The sequence below is a fragment of the Bombina bombina genome, chromosome 6, assembly GCF_027579735.1.
Source record: "Bombina bombina isolate aBomBom1 chromosome 6, aBomBom1.pri, whole genome shotgun sequence".
Taxonomy (NCBI): Eukaryota; Metazoa; Chordata; class Amphibia; order Anura; family Bombinatoridae; genus Bombina; species Bombina bombina.
In genome coordinates this window covers 813043829-813065566 of record NC_069504.1, presented here as the reverse complement: position 1 = coordinate 813065566, position 21738 = coordinate 813043829, and the positions used below count along the sequence as shown (strand labels likewise).

General features: G+C 41.9%; 1 protein-coding gene across 2 annotated transcripts in view; it reads left to right on the top strand.

Moving 5' to 3' along the window:
- RFX1 (regulatory factor X1) overlaps positions 1–20685 on the top strand; it is a 183939-nt gene extending 163254 nt beyond the window's left edge. For both annotated transcript variants that reach the window (XM_053718169.1, XM_053718170.1), the window contains 5 exons: positions 3075–3224; positions 3416–3624; positions 3852–4005; positions 18538–18583; positions 18666–20685. In XM_053718169.1, coding sequence (XP_053574144.1) covers positions 3075–3224; positions 3416–3624; positions 3852–4005; positions 18538–18583; positions 18666–18832 — 726 coding nt within the window. In that variant the 3' untranslated portion in view covers positions 18833–20685. The remainder of the gene's footprint in view (positions 1–3074; positions 3225–3415; positions 3625–3851; positions 4006–18537; positions 18584–18665) is intronic.
- The last annotated feature ends 1053 nt before the right edge of the window (positions 20686–21738 follow it).

Here is a 21738-nt window from a genome sequence, read left to right as displayed (position 1 = left end):
TAGGGTTAGACTTAGCTTTAGGGGTTAATACATTTATTAGAATAGCGGTGAGCTCCAGTCGGCAGATTAGGGGTTAATAATTGAAGTTAGGTGTCGGCGATGTTAGGGAGGGCAGATTAGGGGTTAATACTATTTATTATAGGGTTAGTGAGGCGGATTAGGGGTTAATAACTTTATTATAGTAGCGCTCAGGTCCGGTCGGCAGATTAGGGGTTAATAAGTGTAGGCAGGTGGAGGCGACGTTGTGGGGGGCAGATTAGGGGTTAATAAATATAATATAGGGGTCGGCGATGTTAGAGGCAGCAGATTAGGGGTACATAGGGATAATGTAAGTAGCGGCGGTTTACGGAGCGGCAGATTAGGGGTTAATAATAATATGCAGGGGTCAGCGATAGCGGGGGCGGCAGATTAAGGGTTAATAAGTGTAAGGTTAGGGGTGTTTAGACTCGGGGTACATGTTAGGGTGTTAGGTGCAGACGTAGGAAGTGTTTCCGCATAGCAAACAATGGGGCTGCGTTAGGAGCTGAACGCGGCTTTTTTGCAGGTGTTAGGTTTTTTTTCAGCTCAAACAGCCCCATTGTTTTCTATGGGGGAATCGTGCACGAGCACGTTTTTGAGGCTGGCCGCTTGCGTAAGCAACTCTGGTATCAAGAGTTGAAGCTGCGTTAATAATGCTCTACGCTCCTTTTTTGGAGCCTAACGCAGCCTTTATGTGGACTCTCAATACCAGAGTTATTTTTATGGTGCGGCCAGAAAAAAGCCGGCGTTAGCTACGCGGGTCGTTACCGACAAAACTCCAAATCTAGGCCTTGGTTTGCTTAGTCTGCTTTAAGCCCCATCAGAGCAGAGAAAAATATATGTCCATCCTCCATTACCTTGGGAGAAACAGAAAAAGTTTGTCAGATTTCTCAATTTATACTAAAATATTATAAATATATTCATAATAAATGTAATAAAAATGACCCACCTAAAAGAAGTACTACAGGTGGTTACTCAATCTCCCAAAGATATCTTTGATTCCCCCTCTAGGATCACCTTCTTAAGGGTTGTCATACTCACCCTTTTTTATCTTGCCTACAGCCTGTCCATTAATAAAGCCAGCCAACGGGCAAAACTACATATCACTTTGCCCCAAGGCAGAGTCAGTGGCAGGACCCCCATTTTAACAGCATCACTATCTCCAATTTGTTTCAGTCAAGATAAAGAAATGAGTGCAGATTGATACAGCTACTAGCTATATAGATACTGCGATTAGCTCCATCTATATAGGATTCCAATCAAATCAAGCAAAGTATCAGTGCATGCAAAGCTTTTGGTGATTCCTCTACTTTGGTTTCTTCATTGACTGCTGCAGTTAAGCCCTGGACTGGGCTTTAGCTGACCCTTACAAGAGGTCTCTAAGGCTTTTGGTGGCAATTATGCAAAATGTTTTATTCCTGTACTTGAGCAATAGTTGTATCTTCCCCGATTATGTTCTGCAACTCATGTCATTCTATCTTGTCCAATTGCATTGGCACATTGCCTCCTATCTATGTGCAGTCAGACCACAGAATTACCTGAAGTCATGATGGAAGCACAATCTTTTAAGCTGTCATTCAGCAGGACATCAAGGTGATTGAATAGTGAAGAGTTGCATATCCAGCCCTTCTATGATTCAAATTCCAATAGTGGAGAACTGGGCAACAGACTACTTCAGCCATCAAACCATTCCATCCTGGGAAGTAGTCTCTGCATCTCATTTTCTTTTATGAGCCATCCCACTAAGCACAGGGATGCTCCTTCAGTGGATCTGTTGGCCTCCAGTCAGAGAGTTTTTTTTCTGCAGACCCAGAGTCTCAAGCAGCCCCTGTGGATGACCCAGCTTTCCTTGGTACATTTACAAGTATACTGCACTGGATCGAGCAAAGCCATCAATGTTTGAACCTTTTAAAGCTGTTTCTTAAGAGAAGCTAGTCTGGTCATCTGGTTATCTTTACACTTGCATGACAACAAGTGGAACAAGTTTTCTTTTTTCCATGTTCTTGAACCAAGATTTCCCCTTTTTTAAACCTATGTATAACATTGGGAATTGGTTCCTACAGGCTTCCCATGTGTGTGCTGCCAGACTAAGCCACAGCAGTATCTTTTATCTATAATTAATTCCTTTACTTTTCTCCATCTCCTCTGTTTCTTAATTTGACTAAACAGTAAAAACCGATGGGTGGGTAATGGGCAGGGGGCGAGGGGTTTCCTGTTCAACAGTTTTTGCTATACCCAAGTAGTTGACTTAACCCTAGAATCATCTTGAAAATCTTCTTCATGTCCTGTAACATGAAAAAATGGATTTGATTGGCTGTGTCTGAGCAGGTTAACAAGTTTTAAAGCCTGGAGATTGGCATAACAGAGCTGTCTTATTTTGGTGAATGTTGTTATAGCAATGAACTGTATGTTCCTTAAAGTGATGGTAAATCCAAGTGTATAAGAAACACTTGGATTTACCATCATTAAAAATAAACATTAGTTTTAGTCTTAACTTAGTAAAAAAATGCTGTTAAACTCTCCCTATCCGTGCAGCAAGTATATCGCTAACTCGGCGCCTCCGGCTGCATAAGGCACAGCGCTCTTCATCAATGAGTTGACATTTCCACCTCTAATCCAATAGCCATGCATGTCAATTGACATCCTAGCACAGCTAGAGGTGAAAACGTCACCTCATTGAAACAGAGCGATGGGCCGTGGGCGGACGAAGGCACTGAGTTAGCGATATACTTGGTGCACAAATAGGGTGAGTTTAACAGCATTTTTTTTAGAAAGTGATGACTGAAACTAATGTTTATTTTTAGTAATGTTAAATCCAAGCATTTGTTATACATTTGGATTTACCATCACTTTAATGATCTGTCTGACTTCTCTCAAATTACCTATAGTCTCAAATGTAATGTAGTCAATCCTAACAACCCTGCCTAGTTTACGTATAAAATACTTTAGGAAAGTAACCAAAGAATCCAAGTACTCTGGGCAGGCAGGTGAACTTTTCTTTCTAACTATTTAGCACAGTGTTCATATAACACCAAATTTTTTGTTTGTTTGCTCAGGTTGGCGCTGCTAGTGCTTTTGCCCAGACATTGCGTCGCTACACATCATTGAATCACCTGGCTCAGGCAGCCCGAGCTGTGCTGCAAAATACTGCACAAATCAATCAAATGCTTAGTGACCTCAACCGTGTAGATTTCACCAACGTACAGGTGGGCCAATACTATCCCAGCCTCTATTCTTCTTTTCTTCAATTCTTTTTACAAGATAGCATTTCCCCTCATTTTGTAACTTTTCCTTTGTATCTTTTCTGCCTCTCTCTTTTAATATTTTTATTGTAACTAGCCATTACTCTTTCTTGTACATTTCTCTTACACTGTTCCTTTTTCTTCTCCCTTCTCAGGAGCAGGCCTCCTGGGTGTGTCGCTGTTCAGATCGTGTTGTTCAGAGGCTTGAGCAGGACTTTAAGTTGACTTTGCAGCAGCAAAGCTCACTGGAACAGTGGGCAGTTTGGCTAGACAGTGTTGTTTCTCAGGTTTTAAAACCGTACCAAGGAAGTCCTAGTTTCCCCAAAGCTGCCAAACTGTTCCTGCTCAAGTGGTCATTCTACAGGTGAGGAAAATCAATGATGTGCATTAATTGGGGTAGCAATATGATAATACGATGTAAAGCACAGTAGACTTTAACAGAATATATGCCCCCAAAATGTTCCTTAAACACAAAACAAAATCAGTGTAAGTGAAAGGTTGAAATAAAGAGGAAATAACTAGGGGATCTGGACAGAATTTAAGTAATAGTAATATATGAATCTACACATGAGCGTTTCTTTTCTCCCAAAGTTCCATGGTGATACGTGATCTCACATTACGTAGTGCTGCCAGTTTTGGATCTTTTCACTTGATACGCCTACTCTATGATGAATATATGTACTACTTAATAGAGCATCGTGTGGCAGAGGCCCGTGGTGAGACTCCAATCGCAGTCATGGGAGAGGTGAGTTCTGGGAGTAGGAGCAGGCTCAGCGTAAACCTCATTAGACGTTTAAGGGACATTAAACTCAAATTTGAACATACCCAATACAAGCATTGAACAATGTATGCAAAAAATATTATTTTCTTCTTAAACGAGAAGAGTCCACAGCTGCATTCATTACTTTTGGGAATTCAGAACTTGGCCACCAGGAGGAGGCAAAGACACCCCAGCCAAAAGGCTTAAATACCTCCCCCACTTCCCTCATCCCCCAGTCATTTATTATTTATCGGTTATTTGTAGAGCGCCAACAGATTCCGCAGCGCTAAATCTTTGCCTTTCGTCTCAGGAGGTTGGCAGAGAAGTGTCAGAAGATTGAAGATAGTCTCTCATGGAGGGTAGTACTCTTCAAAATGGGACTGGAGTTTAAAGTACCCCTGTCAGCCTCTCAGTGAGAGCATGGGTGAAAGTTAGAGTCCTTAGATTCAGGGAGAGTCTTTCTGCGAAACCATCCCAACTCATATTAACAGCTCCTTGGCAATCAGCGTTGACGTGTTTCGCTGCCTGCCTTTATTCACTCAAGTCCATGTCAGAAGCGAGGCTACTATCTGTCACACTTGAAGGGCCGTGTTCCTGTTCCATGGCGTAGATTCCGGTAAGATCGTTTTCATTTTATTTCAATATGTGACTGTAAATGTTGAACGAAAGAAGTTAGGGTCCCAGTGGGACTCCTTTATCTTATGGAATCAAGGGTTAATATCTCCTGATGGGGGTTATTGAACAGGGGGGACTATTGTGTAGTGTTACTTAGGCTCATGGCTATTCGGACATAATGGCTTATTTCATTATTTTGCGCGGTCCAAGGGACTGGCGCGCTTTTTTTGGCTTACGTGTTGCACCTCGTGACTGGATGTGGTCACGTTGTATTCCATTTCCGCACTTTGGCCGAGTGGCAACGGAGATAATCTGTTTGTTAGCTGTCTGGTTCACAGGAGGTGGTGAGTGCCCAGCCATTTGAGGTGTTAGGTGCTGTTAGTGTTTGTTAGTGTTTGCCCATAATCTCCAAGTTGTGGAGGATTCTGATTTTTTTAGAGACGGATATCTCCGATTCGGAGTATACGTCTTGCGTAGAGTATGAAATGGCCCGGGTTATCCATGCCCATCAGTTATGTTCCGATTACCGTTCGAGAGTACTCTCTTCCCCCAAGTCAGGGAATTTAGAGTGCGCTGAGCCATCCGCCCCTGAAGATTCTATGTCCCAAGAGGCGCGTGTCCCAGAACCTTCCTTTGCTACGCAAGCAGGTGTCCCTAGGGCCGTTACTCCTTCTCCAGAAGGAGGCTTGTTTCCTCCAGAAGTTACAGCACGGTTCCGCATGGCCATATCTATGGCGTTGGCGCATTTATATCTTCCTAGTGAAGTATTTTTAAGATACTGTCCGTGTTCTGTTAACCAGGGTTCGTCGGGCGTGGGTTCGCCTGAGTCAGACCATCTGGGGAAGCTATGGCCTCTGAGGCTTCAGAGGCCCCACCCTCTGGGCCGGGGACATACATTGATCCGGCGGGGGAACATTTTGCCTTCCGTTATAGACTGGCATGTCTTCGTGTCCTATTAAGGCATGTTTTGGCAGTGCTGGAGTATTCCAGTCCTACTGGGCTGAGGCATCCTCGGTGCCGGATGGCAAGCTGGGTTACACGTGTAGGGATGAAGCCAATCTCTTTATCGTCTCCGTTTTTATTTTATTTTAAGTATCTGTTCCAGTTCTGAGCTTGGAAGGATAGGGCCTCTAATCGACAGGTCCGTTTGGCGTGCTGTTTTCCTTGGGCGTTCACCTTTGAGTGCTGCCTTCATTTTAGTTAAATCCGGTTAGGATATATTAGATTTGTTTTAGGAAGCTCATGTCTGTTATAATTTTCCATTGGGAACATTTCTTCTCTGGAACTGATACTTTCTGTGGTCATGTGCGCACTTCTTTGGAAGCGGCGCGTTTTATATATCAGAACTCAGTTATGATTATAGTTTATGTTTTTGGATCCCTGGGGCTTCGATTTTTCTTGGACCTTTGGACAGTACAGGTGTTCCTTGTACCAGGCAGGTACTGGTCGGGCGCTAGCTGCTGTTCTTTAGGGTTCATGTCACCCAGGTGGTGCCGGAGTGCTGGTTATCCTGTTGGGTGTAGAGTCGTTCACTTGTTGGAGTGTTCGTTTTATTTTTATTTATCCATTACTTGAGGGGGTATTTTCGTTTCTTATACGTCAACCTGCTCCTTGTTGAACGGAGTGCCGGAGGGATTGTATAGGTCCTCTGCCACCCCTATTGTGAGGATCCGTCTACGACTCCTCGTGGGTCCTGGAGGTTTTTGGCCTCGGTACCTAGGTTCTCCATTTCCAAGGGGTTTGGAGGTCTGGATGACCGTGGGACAGTTGGGGTACAAGTTTGGATGACAATTTCGTTTCCGGGTGTCTATTTTTCTTGTGACCTAGTCACAGGTACCCTTTGAGGTTACTGGGACTGGTTTCTCACTTCTTAAATGGTCTGGTCACCTGGGTCCGGGAGTTCGGGTATGTCTGTCTCCCCTTTTTTCAGTATCTCGCACGCTCTCATAAGTGGAGCGCAGGGGTTGATTTTTACCCCTTCCTTATTTGGCAAAAGCCCCTGGTCCGCTTCTCAGCGGGATTGTGGGGTTGTCTATGTTATTCCTAGCATCAGTATGAAGAAAACAGAAATGTTCCAGCTGGTGCAAAAAAACATAATTTATGTAAGAACTTACCTGATAAATTCATTTCTTTCATATTAGCAAGAGTCCATGAGCTAGTGACGTATGGGATATACATTCCTACCAGGAGGGGCAAAGTTTCCCAAACCTTAAAATGCCTATAAATACACCCCTCACCACACCCACAAATCAGTTTAACGAATAGCCAAGAAGTGGGGTGATAAAAAAAGGAATTGGAATAATTGTGCTTTATACAAAAAAATCATAACCACCACAAAAAAAGGGTGGGCCTCATGGACTCTTGCTAATATGAAAGAAATGAATTTATCAGGTAAGTTCTTACATAAATTATGTTTTCTTTCATGTAATTAGCAAGAGTCCATGAGCTAGTGACGTATGGGATAATGACTACCCAAGATGTGGATCTTTCCACGCAAGAGTCACTAGAGAGGGAGGGATAAAATAAAGACAGCCAATTCCTGCTGAAAATAATCCACACCCAAAATAAAGTTTAATGAAAACATAAGCAGAAGATTCAAACTGAAACCGCTGCCTGAAGTACTTTTCTACCAAAAACTGCTTCAGAAGAAGAAAACACATCAAAATGGTAGAATTTAGTAAAAGTATGCAAAGAGGACCAAGTTGCTGCTTTGCAAATCTGATCAACCGAAGCTTCATTCCTAAACGCCCAGGAAGTAGAAACTGACCTAGTAGAATGAGCTGTAATCCTTCGAGGCGGAGTTTTACCCGACTCGACATAGGCATGATGAAATAAAGATTTCAACCAAGATGCCAAAGAAATGGCAGAAGCTTTCTGGCCTTTTCTAGAACCGGAAAAGATGACAAATAGACTAGAAGTCTTTCGGAAAGACTTAGTAGCTTCAACATAATATTACAAAGCTCTAACAGCATCCAAAGAATGCAATGATTTCTCCTTAGAATTCATAGGATTAGGACATAATGAAGGAACCACAATTTCTCTACTAATGTTGTTAGAATTCACAACCTTAGGTAAAAAATTCAAAAGAAGTTCGCAGCACCGCCTTATCCTGATGAAAAATCAGAAAAGGAGACTCACAAGAAAGAGCAGATAATTCAGAGACTCTTCTGGCAGAAGAGATGGCCAAAAGAAACAAAACTTTCCAAGAAAGTAATTTAATGACCAAAGAATGCATGGGTTCAAAAGGAGGAGCTTGAAGAGCCCCCAGAACCAAATTCAAACTCCAAGGAGGAGAAATTGACTTAATGACAGGTTTTATACAAACCAAAGCTTGTACAAAACAATGAATATCAGGAAGATTAGCAATCTTTCTGTGAAAAGAACAGAAAGAGCAGAGATTTGTCCTTTCAATGAACTTGCGGACAAACCTTTATCTAAACCATCCTGAAGAAACTGTAAAATTCTCGGTATTCTAAAAGAATGCCAAGAAAAATGATGAGAAAGACACCAAGAAATATAAGTCTTCCAGACTCTATAATATATCTCTCTAGATACAGATTTACAAGCCTGTCACATAGTATTAATCACAGAGTCAGAGAAACCTCTTTGACCAAGAATCAAGCGTTCAAACTCCATACCTTAAATTTTAAGGATTTGAGATCCTGATGGAAGAAAGGACCTTACGACAGAAGGTCTGGTCTTAACGGAAGAGTCCACAGCTGGCAAGAGGCCATCTGGACAAGATCCGCATACCAAAACCTGTGAGGCCATGCTGGAGCTACCAGCAGAACAAACGAGCATTCCTTCAGAATCTTGGAGAATACTCTTGGAAGAAGAACTAGAGGCGGAAAGATATAGGCAGGATGATACTTCCAAGGAAGTGATAATGCATCCACTGCCTCCGCCTGAGGATCCCGGGATCTGGACAGATACCTGGGAAGTTTCTTGTTTAGATGAGAAGCCATCAGATCTATTTCTGGGAGTTCCCACATTTGAACAATCTGAAGAAATACCTCTGGGTGAAGAGACCATTCGCCCGGATGCAAAGTTTGGCGACTGAGATAATCCGCTTCCCAATTGTCTATACCTGGGATATGAACCGCAGAGATTAGACAGGAGCTGGATTCCGCCCAAACCAAAATTCGAGATACTTCTTTCATAGCCAGAGGACTGTGAGTCCCTCCTTGATGAAATGATGTATGCCACAGTTGTGACATTGTCTATCTGAAAACAACTCTCTCTTCAGAAGAGGCCAAGACTGAAGAGCTCTGAAAATTGCACGGAGTTCCAAAATATTGATCGGTAATCTCACCTCTTGAGATTCCCAAACCCCTTGTGCCGTCAGAGACCCCCACACAGCTCCCCAACCTGTAAGACTTGCATCTGTTGAGATTATAGTCCAGGTCGGAAGAACAAAGAAGCCCCCTGAACTAAACGATGGTGATCTGTCCACCACGTCAGAGAGTGTCGTATAATCGGTTTAAAGATATTAATTGAGATATCTTTGTGTAATCCCTGCACCATTGGTTCAGCATACAGAGCTGAAGAGGTCGCATGTGAAAACGAGCAAAGGAGATCGCGTCCGATGCAGCAGTCATAAGACCTAAAATTTCCATGCATAAGGCTACCAAAGGGAATGATTGTGACTGAAGGTTTTGACAAGCTGATATCAATGTTAGACTTCTCTTGTCTGACAAAGACAGAGTCATAGACACTGAATCTATCTGGAAACCTAAAAAGGTTACCCTTGTCTGAGGAATCAATGAACTTTTTGGTAAATTGATCCTCCAACCATGATCTTGAAGAAACAACACAAGTCGATTCGTATGAGATTCTGCGAAATGTGAAGACTGAGCAAGTACCAAGATATCGTCCAAAATAAGGAAATACCAATACCCTGTTCTCTGATTACAGACAGAAGGGCACCGAGAACCTTTGAAAAAATTCTTAGAGCTGATGCTAGGCCAAACGGTAGAGCCACAAAACTGGTAATGCTTGTCTAAAAAGAGAATCTCAGAAACTAAAAGTGATCTGGATGAATCGGAATATGCAGATATGCATCCTGTAAATCTATTGTAGACATATAATGCCCTTGCTAAACAAAAGGCAGGATAGTCCTACAGTTACCATCTTGAATGTTGGTATCCTTACATAACGATTCAATATTGATAGATCCGGAACTGGTCTGAAGGAATTGACCTTCTTTGGTACAATGAAGAGATAGAATAAAACCCCAGCCCCTGTTCCAGAACTGGAACTGGCATAATTACTCCAGCCAACTCTAGATCTGAAACACATTTCAGAAATGCTGAGCCTTTGCTGGGTTTACTGGGACACGGGAAAGAAAAAAATCTCTTTGCAGGAGGCCTTAACTTGTAAGGATTCCGCTTCATGTTTTACCTATGCCTTTCCCATTCACCTTATGTATGGATTCCACTCCATGTTTTACCTATGCCTTTCCCATTCACCTGACTTCAGCCTTACCTGTACTTAAGGCATCAGCTGACTGCAGACAGGTGCTTAATTATTAAGTTTCTAGACTAGCTCTGAAGTCTGTCTGCTTTCCACTTGCTGTGTGTTTTTTTCTGAAAACAAACCAGTCTGCTTTTCTTCCAATTTCTGAACCAGCTACTACCTTGGGATTACTTATTTTTACTGCCGGTTCATATGCTCATTTTGCCTACATAAACTTTTACAGAGGCGAGTTTTTCTTTTAAGCATGCACGCTACAACAGAGACTTATTTCATACTGCAGTGTGTTTGCTGCCTTCTCCCTCTGAGTTGCTATCTCATTTGAGCCACTGAAGCGTTTCTCACACAGCGGACTTCAATCTCTCTTCCACTGCAACACAGTGCAACTCATCTACAAACAACCTCCCACGGACTAAGTACAAGGACATCTCAGAATTAATTCTGCTTCTATTTCACACCATCCGGTGACTGGGGGTAAGCACTGTAGTTACTTTAAGCTGTGCTGTACAAATAAACCTTGAACTTTGCTTTTCCCTGCTGCTCTACTGACCGCAAGACTATCAGCACATGTGTATACCATTCTGTGACAAACTAACTAACAGTGTCTAAAACTGAGAGTTACACTTCACACTGAACTGTTATATCTTACTCCAGCACTAATAGCAACACTACCTGCTTTCTGGAACTCTGCTTTTCTTTATCAAGATTTATCATACTGGGAGCTAGCTGAACACTAAAGTTTGCTACTAAGAAATTGTTTTATTTTTTACATTTCTTCTGATCCAGCCTTTGTTTATGTTTATACTATTGCTGTGACATTCAACAGCATATGTGATTTACATCATTCGTTGCCAGACAAGTTTCTGATCTGCAATTCAATTACTTGAGAATAACAACTTCACTTAAAGCAGCTTGGTCTATGCTGTTCAATAGTCCATTTGCCAAAAGTGATACAAATCATTTATTTTGCATACTCTGCAGTTGTGATCCATCCTCACTCTCTACTAAATCATTACATAACTTGAAGCCAATTCTGTACCTTTCTGAAACAATGTTCTGAAACCAGAGATTGTGAACGGAATTGATCCAAATTTCTTTGAAGAAAACGTAATCTGCCCCATACCAGCTGAGCTGGAATGAGGGCCGCACCTTCATGGGTACTTAGGAGCTGGCTTTGGGTTTCTATAAGGCTTGGATATATTCCAAACTGGAAATGGTTTCCAAACTGATACCGCTCCTGAGGATGAAGGATCAGGCTTTTGTTCCTTGTTGTGAGGAAAGGAACAAAAACGATTATTAGACCTAAATTTACCTTTAGATTTTTTATCCTTTGGTAAAAAAGTTCCCTTCCCTCCAGTAACAGTTGAGATAATAGAATCCAACTGAGAACCGAATAATTTATTACCCTGGAAAGAAAGGGATAGCAAAGTTGACTTAGAAGACATATCAGCATTCCAAGATTTAAGCCATAAAGCTCTTCTAGTTAAAATAGCTAGAGACATATACCTGACATCAACTCTAATGATATCAAAGATGGTATCACAAATAAAATTATTAGCATGTTATAGAATAATAATAATGCTATAAGAATTATGATCTGATACTTGTTGCGCTAAAGCTTCTAACCAAAAAGTTGAAGCTGCAGCAACATCCGCTAAAAATATAGCAGGAGTAGAGACAGCCCCATTAATCTTAGGGATTTTGTCCCAAAACTCTAATCTGTCAGATGGCACAGTATATAATTGCTTAAAACGTTTTAGAAGGAGTAAATGAATTACCCAAATTATTCCATTCCCTGGAAATTACTTCAGAAATAGCATCAGGGAGAGAAAACACTTCTGGAATAACTACAGGAGATTTAAAAACCTTATTTAAACGTTTAGATTTAGTATCAAGAGGACCAGAATCCTCTATTTCTAATGCAATTAATACTTCTTTAAGTAAAGAACGAATAAATTCCATCTTGAACAAATACGAAGATTTATCAGCATCAACCTCTGAGACAGAAACCTCTGAACCAGAAGAACCATTATCAGTATCAGAATGATGATGTTCATTTAAAAATTCATCTGAAAAAAGAGAAGTTTTAAAAGACTTTTATGTATACTAGAAGGAGAAATAACAGACATAGCCTTCTTAATGGATTTAAAAATAAAATCTCTTATGTTATCAGGAACACTCTGAGAATTAGATGTTGACGGAACAGCAACAGGTAATGTAACAGTACTAAAGGAAATTTTATCTGCATTAACAAGTTTGTCATGACATTTAATACAAACAACAGCTGGAGAAACAGATACCAAAAGTTTATAGCAGATACACTTAGCTTGGTAGCTCCAGCACCGGGCAGCGATTTTCCTGAAGTATCTTCTGACTCAGTTGCAACGTGGAACATCTTGCAATATGTAATAGAAAAAACAACATATAAAGCAAAATTGATCAAATTCCTTAAATGACAGTTTCAGGAATGGGAAAAAAAAATGCCAGTGAACAAGCTTCTAGCAACCAGAAGCAATAAATAATGAGACTTAAATAATGTGGAGACAAAAATGACGCCCATATTTTTTAGCGCCAAATAAGACGCCCACATTATTTGGCGCCTAAATGCTTTTGGCGCCAAAAATGACGCCACATCCGGAACGCCGACACTTTTGACGCAAAAAAAACGTCAAAAAATGACGCAACTTCCGGCGACACGTATGACGCCGGAAACAGAAAAAAAATTTTGCGCCAAAAAAGTCCGCGCAAAGAATGACGCAATAAAATGAAGCATTTTCAGCCCCCGCGAGCCTAACAGCCCACAGGGAAAAAGTCAAATTTTTTAAGGTAAGAAAAAATGATTGATTCAAATGCATTATCCCAAATATGAAACTGACTGTCTGAAAATAAGGAATGTTGAACATCCTGAGTCAAGGCAAATAAATGTTTGAATACATATATTTAGAACTTTATAAAAAAGTGCCTAACCATAGCTTAGAGTGTCACAGAAAATAAGCTTACTTACTTACCCCAGGACACTCATCTACATGTTGTAGAAAGCCAAACCAGTACTGAAACGAAAATCAGCAGAGGTAATGGTATATATATAAGAGTATATCGTCGATCTGAAAAGGGAGGTAAGAGATGAATCTCTACGACCGATAACAAAGAACCTATGAAATAGACCCCGTAGAAGGAGATCATTGCATTCAAATAGGCAATACTCTCCTCACATCCCTCTGACATTCACTGCCCGCTGAGAGGAAAACCGGGCTCCAACCTGCTGCGGAGCGCATATCAACGTAGAATCTAGCACAAACTTACTTCACCACCTCCATAGGAGGCAAAGTTTGTAAAACTGATTTGTGGGTGTGGTGAGGGGTGTATTTATAGGCATTTTAAGGTTTGGGAAACTTTGCCCCTCCTGGTAGGAATGTATATCCCATACGTCACTAGCTCATGGACTCTTGCTAATTACATGAAAGAAAGACCTTTTATTGTGCAAACAGGGATACGATAAAGCAACGTTTCAGGCCCACAATTGGCCCTTTCTCTGAGAAAGGGCCAATTGTGGGCCTGAAACATTGCTTTATCGTATCCCTGTTTGCACAATAAAAGGTCTTTTTTGCACCAGCTGGAACATTTCTGTTTTCTTCATACTGATGCTGGGTTTGGTGAACCTGTTCCTGGCTGTGCAGTGAGTGCTGTGTTTCATGCTACATTGTTGCAGTATGTTATTCCTAGTACAGGGTTTTCTGGGAGGCTGATCCTGTGAGGATCTTCGACTTCCATCTTGGGGCGTGTTAGACTCGCCGGTATAGCCTAGTGGGTCGCCTAGTGCCCACATGGTTTAGGTTGTGTGTTGAATCCCGCTATGGGGTATGTCTCCATTATATGAAGCCCTGGCTCCTGGTAAACTCTGGGGTCCTTGGACTTGGAGTGTTGCTCTAGATCCTCTAGGAGCTCTTGGTCTCTGGGGTTCTGCTCCACCTACGGGTGTGAATTGCCATCTCTGAGGCTTGTCTAGATGTAGTCTATGATATTGGAGGTCTCTTGCGAGCGTCCAATGTTCAGGGCCATTGGGGTGTGGCTACCTAGAATGCCCTTCTCCATATGAGGCAACTCGGTGGTTCCTCAGGAAATTCAGCCTGTCCTGGGTTTCGGGGGGTCTGAGATTTTGGGGTCTGAGTCGCTGCACTCGGTCCTGGGCGGTTCAGCTTCAATCCTTAGGGTTAGCATGTCCGTTTTCCCTTAGGTGGGTTGTTTCTTATCTCTCATGAGAGATTTGGTATCGGCCTGAGGGTTAGTTTACTGCCCTTCAGGTGGATTTGTGGTTGTTGCCAGGGGCAACTTTTACATTAATGTGGGCTCGAGGTTGTTTGTCTCAACTAAGAGGGTAGTACTGATTGTTGGGTCTCTTACTCAATGGTAGTGTTTTACCATTCTCTTTGCTCTCTGCACCTTATCTACGGCTGGGGAAGCGATCCCCTTGGCCTTTGTTCTTTTGGGGAGGATCTGGAAGTATTCAGTTTCCATGGAGACCCTGTGGGTCCTTATATTCTCGTTCGAGGATTCTTTCTTCCCTCCTTGTGTGGGGGGTGTCAGGGGGGCTGGCTCTGGTATGTCTGTGCCCTATCTTCCTTTTGGGAGTGTTCCTTGTCTAGAGCAGTGTTTTTCAACCAGTGTGCCGTGGCACACTAGTGTGCCGTGAGAGATCCTCAGGTGTGCCACGGCAGACTGACAACAGTGTGACATATTTTTTAAACTTTGCTTGTTTTTTACTCCCAGTGCAGGGGTAGTTTGTAGGAGGCATGGCATAACAGCACAATACATACAGTATGTGTGTGTTTGTGTGTATGTGTATATATATATATGCTGTATTAGGCTACAATGTGTGATTTTTTTAAAATTTTGGGATGGTGGTGTGCCACAGGATTTTTTAATGTAAAAAAGTGTGCCACAGCAAAGAAAAGGTTAAAAATCACTGGTCTAGAGGAACACAAGCACGTAGAGCCGTCTGTAGTAGCCTGATGGTTAGCTTTTGCTACCTAGCAAGTGGAAGGTTTTTCTTGGACCTTAGGACAGTGCAGGTGTTCCTTTTACCAGGCAGGTACTGGTCGGGCGCTAGCTGCTGTTCTTTAGGGTTCATGTCACCCACGTGGTGCCGGAGTGCTGGTTATCCTGTTGGGTGTGTAGTCGTTCACTTGTTGGAGTGTTCGTTTTATTTTTATTTATCCATTACTTGAGGAGGTATTTTCGTTTCTTATACATCAACCTGCTCCTTGTCCTCGTTGAACGGAGTGCCGGAGGGATTGTATAGGTCCTCTGCCACCCCTTATGTGAGGATCCATCTACAACTCCTCGTGGGTCTTGGAGGTTTTTGTTATTCCTGGTACAGGGTTTTCTGGGAGGCTGATCCTGTGAGGATCTTTGACTTCCATCTACGGCGCGTGTTACGCTCACCGGTATAGCCTAGTGGGTCGCCTAGTGCCCACATGGTTTAGGTTGTTTGTTGAATCCCGCTATGGGCTATGTCTCCATTATATAAAGCCCTGTCTCCTGGTAAACTCCGGGGTCCTTGGACTTGGAGTGTTGCTCTAGATCCTCTAGGAGCCCTTGGTCTCTGGGGTTCTGCTCCACCTACGGGTGGGAATTGCCATCTCTGAGGCTTGTCTAGATGTCGTCTATGATATTGGAGGTCTCTTGCGAGCGTCCAATGTTCAGGGCCATTGGGGTGTGGCTACCTAGAATGTCCTCCGTATGAGGCAACTCGGTGGTTCCTCTGGAAATTCAGCCTGTCCCAGGGTTTGGGGGGTCTGGCCTAGGGCTATGTCTCTTGTCTGACATTTTGGGGTCCGAGTCGCTGCACTCGGTCCTGGGTGGTTCAGTTTCAATCCTTAGGGTTTAGAATGTCCGCTTTCCCTTAGGTGGGTTGTTTTTTATCTCTCATGGGATATTTGGTATCGGCCTGAGGGTTAGTTTATTGCCCTTCATGTGGATCTGTGGTTGTCGCCAGGGGCAACTTTTACTGTAAGGTGGGCTCGAGGTTGTTTGTCTCAACTGACCGTTGGGTTTCTTACTCAATGGTAGTGTTTTACCATTCTCTTTGCTCTCTGCACCTTATCTATGGCTGGGGAAGCGATCCTCTTGGCCTTTGTTCTTTTGGGGAGGATCTGGAAGTATTCAGTTTCCATGGAAACCCTGTGGGTCCTTATATTCTCGTTCGAGGATTCTGTCTTCCCTCCTTGTGTGGGGGATGTCAGGAGGGTTGGCTCTGGTACGTCTGTGCCCTATCTTCCTTTTGGGAGTGTTCCTTGTCTAGAGGAACACAAGCATGTAGAGCCGGCTGTAGTAGCCTGATGGTTAGCTTTTGCTACCTAGCAAGCGGAAGGTTTGCAGTTTGAATCCAGCTGCAGCTACTTGCACTTGGTATGTGTGCTTGCAAGTTTTCTATAGTGGCATTTGCTGGTGAATGGTCAGAGTGGTTCTCCAATGGGTTAGTTCCTCTTAGGACCTCCGCTCGCTCTTGAGGCGGACGTTACCAGCCCCCTTTTTTGTGGGTTGGGTCCGTTCCTTGGAGGGGAGGTCGGAGATCTGTCGGCTCTCTTGGGTCTGACAGTGTACTTGCTCTTGACCCTTTTATCCTCCCTGGGAGGGGGTTCACGGCTATTCCTTCCTCCACTGGTTGCATTGTTGCTGGTGTTGGATGTTTCTGGGGGCCAGAATCCTGGCGAGAGTTCTGTCGTAAATTGTCACTCTCTGTAGGATGGGGTCCCATGATGACTTAGGGTCAGCTTTGCTGCCCTGGGGCTGGAACTCGCGAGTTCTGTCAGTTGTGTTCTGTGTTTCACAGAGAGCTCTTTTATTCCTTTGGGACAGTTGGTTTTCCATCCTGGTGGTGGGCTCCGGGTTTTCCTTCGGTCCTGATATGGTTTTCCTGCCTATATGTGACTAGTTGTAGTAGTGTCTGCTAGACTAGGGTTCAGTGGGGAGCTTGTGGCTTCCTTGGAGCACCATTAGTTATATGGTGTTGTCAGAGGATCTGAGGTTGGGTTTTTGTTCTTCCTCGTGATCGCTCTCTCTCTTAGGTTGGGAGTGTCTCTTGGAAGATGGACTTCATAGAGAGTTCTTTTCCTTGGGTGGTTGTCCTGTAACCACCTTTGTTTCGCTTGTCTTGGGGTTCTTATCCTATTCCATTGGTCCTTTGGATCTCCTTTTGGGTACTCCGTTCTCCCCTTCGGGGGTAGGTGGAGGTGCCTTTCCTTTGGATAAGTTTGTGCGATTTGGGAGCCTTGTGGGACTTGGCTCCTCGGAGGCATTGTGCTCAGTGGAATCTAAGGATTTTGAGTGGTCTCCAGCACGGCATGCCGGTTGTTTAACTGATGGGCAGTTATTTTTTCAGTTTTTTATTGGTAATTTCAGGCTGTGGTGCCCTTCGAAGGAGCCACCTTCTGTACCTGCCCTTTGTTTGCATTCAGTGTCCTCTATAGCTTGGGTATTGTTTTCCCAAAAGTAATGAATGCAGCTGTGGACTCTTCCCGTTTAAGAAGAAAAACTTAAATTATGCTTACCTGATAATTTTCTTCTGACGGGAAGAGTCCACAGCTCTCCGCCCGCTTTTATCGATGTGGTGGCTCTGTTTTAGTTTCCTCTTCTAGCACTTTTTTCAACCTGATATTTCTCCTACTGTTCCTTGTTCCCTTGGCAGAATGACTGGGGGATGAGGTAAGTGGGGGAGGTATTTAAGCCTTTGGCTGGGGTGTCTTTGCCTCCTCCTGGTGGCCAGGTTCTGAATTCCCAAAAGTAATGAATGCAGCAGTGGACTCTTCCCGTCAGAAGAAAAGAAAATTATCAGGTAATCATAATTTTAGGGCACATACTTCATGTATGCAATGATTGGTTAGATCAGACCCTGCATATATTGCTATCTAAGTGACAGATTTGAATCAAACATTTTATTATATATGCAGTACAATGCTTTGTTGCGCATATATTAACAAAATACTTTTTAACTAAATGGGGATTGAGCGAAGTGAGCAGGGGTGGTTCTAGAACATACAATTTGTGGTGCCAACAATCTTCTGCTCCCTTATTCCTAACATATTTCCATAATCCCTCTTCTTTACCTATTTCATTCTCTTGAGTAGAGCACCAGATATGTAAAAAAACAAACAGTTAACCACAGCTCTGAGATCGTGGTAAGGATTGAAGCGTAAATGGCAATAGCGCAGTCGCAATTTCCCTCAACTTGTAATATGCAATGAAAAAGGCTTGTGTAAAGATATCACTTGCGCAATACCGTTTGCACCTCACTTGTAATCTAGCCCATAGTATAGGCTCAGTATAATAGGTTTCAGTGATTAAATACATGCCTGAGTGTGAGTTCCTGTTTCCTGACACTCACACACATTAACTCTCTACATTACTGATCATAAACCTCTTCTTTTGTAGTTTGCAAATACGGCAAGCTCTTTACATCCATTGGACCCAGATAAAGGTTTGTGTGTTTCTTATATATGTCATGCTGGTGTGTACTTATGTGTGTAATAATGTATATTAACTTTCTTTGTGTTCACTAGATGAGGAAGAGGAGGAGGATGATGAGAGTGATGATGATCTGACCCATGAGCTGCCACTGAACACCAGCGATTCCTCCAACCCACTTGGGGCGGATTCCCTGGAGCCTCCAACAAAGCTGGCAAGGAGTGACTCCCAGGGGCTTTTTGTGCAGTTGCCCCCCTCCTAACCACTGTGGGCATAGCCCAGTTTGCACCAAAGCCTTCTGAGACTGGTGAATAGGGGAAAACAGAAATTGTGTATATTACACAAACTTCTATAGATATATGTATATATATATATATATATATATATATATATATATATATATACGCACACATTTATTTATATATATATTCCGAGTGAGATAGAGAGTGCAAAGGGACCCTTGTAATTTCTCTGTTGCAAAAAGCAAAAGTTCTTCACCTTCTCACTAAGGGGCTCCAATCCAAATAAATGCAGATAAGGGCTGTTAACTGTATGAGCATTAAATGTATGATTTTATATATATATATATATATATATATATATATATATATATATATATATATATATATATATATATATATATAAATAAATGATCACCAGGGAGAATTACCTATATACATATATTTGCATATGTACATAGACATTCTTATACTGCCGTTGAGCCTCAGACTGTTTTTATATACAGTGCGTGTGGGAATACATGCATATACACACATATATATTATATATACAGTATATATATATATATATATATATATATATATATATACATATAATTATATATATACATATAATTATATATTGAGAGATATATATGTATATGTGTATATACTGTGTGTATATATATATATATATATATATACACACACATATTATATATATATCAAAGGTAAAGAAGAAGATAACAGCACAATACTGGAGGAGTGCACGTAAGACCTGAGGACACTGCCAGGTCCCCCAACAATCAAAATATATCGTTTTGGGGTCACAGACCCTTATTCATGCATGAATAAGGGGCTGTGACCCCAAATTGTTGCTTGTTTATGTGAATAAATTGCCTGAATTGACCCTTTGAGTGCTGGAGACCATTATTGATATATATTATATATATATTTATATATATGTGTGTATATATATATATATATATATGTATATATACATATAATTATATATATATATATATATATACGCACACATAATTATTATTATGTACATATATATATCAATGTTTTAGTCAACATGTGTGTGTGTGTGTATGTATATATACAGTATATATATATATATATATATATATATATATATATATATGTATGTGTGTGTGTGTGTGTGTGCCCAATTAGTGCATAAACATACACAGATTCAAAGTTTTAACAATTGTACAATTTCCCCAATATCTTGTTTCACCAGCCTCCCCATTTCAAACTGTATGATGAAAGTGAAATCTCACCCTTGTTTCTCTGTCATTAGCGTACAGCAGCATAATTCTCAGTGCCATTGCTGCACATGCTTTGTGTCTTTACAGAGCATTGACACATCATATGTTCTATAAGCTGGTTTCTGCCAAAAAATACCCTCAGATTTACCCTTTGTGGCTAATGGCTCAAATTCTGCTTTGAAATCTTAGCTGTGTGAAATTTACATGTTTGGAGTCCACTGCCTTAAATGACCCCAAGCCTTGCTCCCCCTAATTGTTTTGTTCCCTCTTCAGCACAGACTGCAGGACTCCGCCACTCTTCCGTGCTTGTACTTTTTAAACTAAATGACTAATCGTTAATATATTAAATATTGTGATGTTGCTGTTGGAAGCCTGCGGGTTTCCTCCCACGTTATGGCCTTACCTGTCTCTGTGTCAAACCTGTGATATATTTGTCTGTACGAGAGAGGAATCATATTGTATTTTGTATAAATTATATATCTATAAATCCTAGTTTTGTGTTGATCTGCTGGGTTAGAAGTTGGAACATGCAGAGAACGATGGACGACTACAGTCAGCAAAACTTTTCTAACTTTTGTAGTATTTCTTAAATACACAATAAAATTCTTCTGTGTTCCATACATAGATGATCTGCTCAGTTTTTTTTCCTTAGTTTGTAGCAAAGTAATTTTATTTTTTTACTTTATAATACATGTTTAAAGTATTGCTCAGGAGCTGCAGAGAACTGCTGGTCATAAGCGGAAACTGCAGCTGACCCAATCGGCAGAGCTAGTGGCACGACCCAGCTGCTCTGAACCAACAGTTCTCTGCGGCTCCTGAAAGTACTTTAACTATGTGTCTTAACCCCTTTACAGAGGTTAAGCACGTAGGTTTGTAGGGTGATGCTCTTACAAATGGGTGCATGTCATTTATTTCCTAAGATATGGTGAGTCAATGGAATCATCAATAACTGTTGGGAATATCACTCCTGGCCAGCAGGAGAAGGCAAAGAGCACCACAGCAAAGCTGTTAAATGTCACTTCCCTTCCCACAATCCCCAGTCATTTTATTTTCCTTCGGTGCAAGGAGGAGGTGAAGTTTTGGTGTCTGAAGAAATCGGATTTTCTTCACTTCAATCAAGATTTTATTATTTTGAAAGCCAGAGTAGGTTTACTCTGATCTTTCTTCTCTGGATTGGGTATAGCCATACTCCACGTTAGTCTCTTCAGTAGGGCAGTGGTGGCTTTAAAGCAGTTAGGAACTTGTGAAGTGGGCTTCACTGCGTTTTCCTAGCATGTTGCTGCCCTGGTATAGAAAGCCTGAGTAAGTTTACTCTGTTCTATTTTCCACAGGTCTCTGTAAGGAGTGGCGTCCATCCATACTGTGTGAGTTGTCCTCCTGCCGAACAGCTAGAGGTACAGGAAAGTGCCTTTTTGTCTTCTGGGGCTAGGAGGCTGGCACTGAAGGGGTTAAGAACGCCCTGCATTTATATGGGACACACCATTCTTTTTACAGGATAATTCTGGCAGTGGGCAGGCACTTCATGCATGTGATTGGAGACTTAGGGGTTAATCTCCTTCAAGGCAAGTAAGGAGTTAACTCTATTTTTAGGGGGCTCAGTATTAATTATAATCCTCACTCTGAATCATTTTAAGTGGAATATGGCAAGACCGTTCATTTGAACTTTATTTACA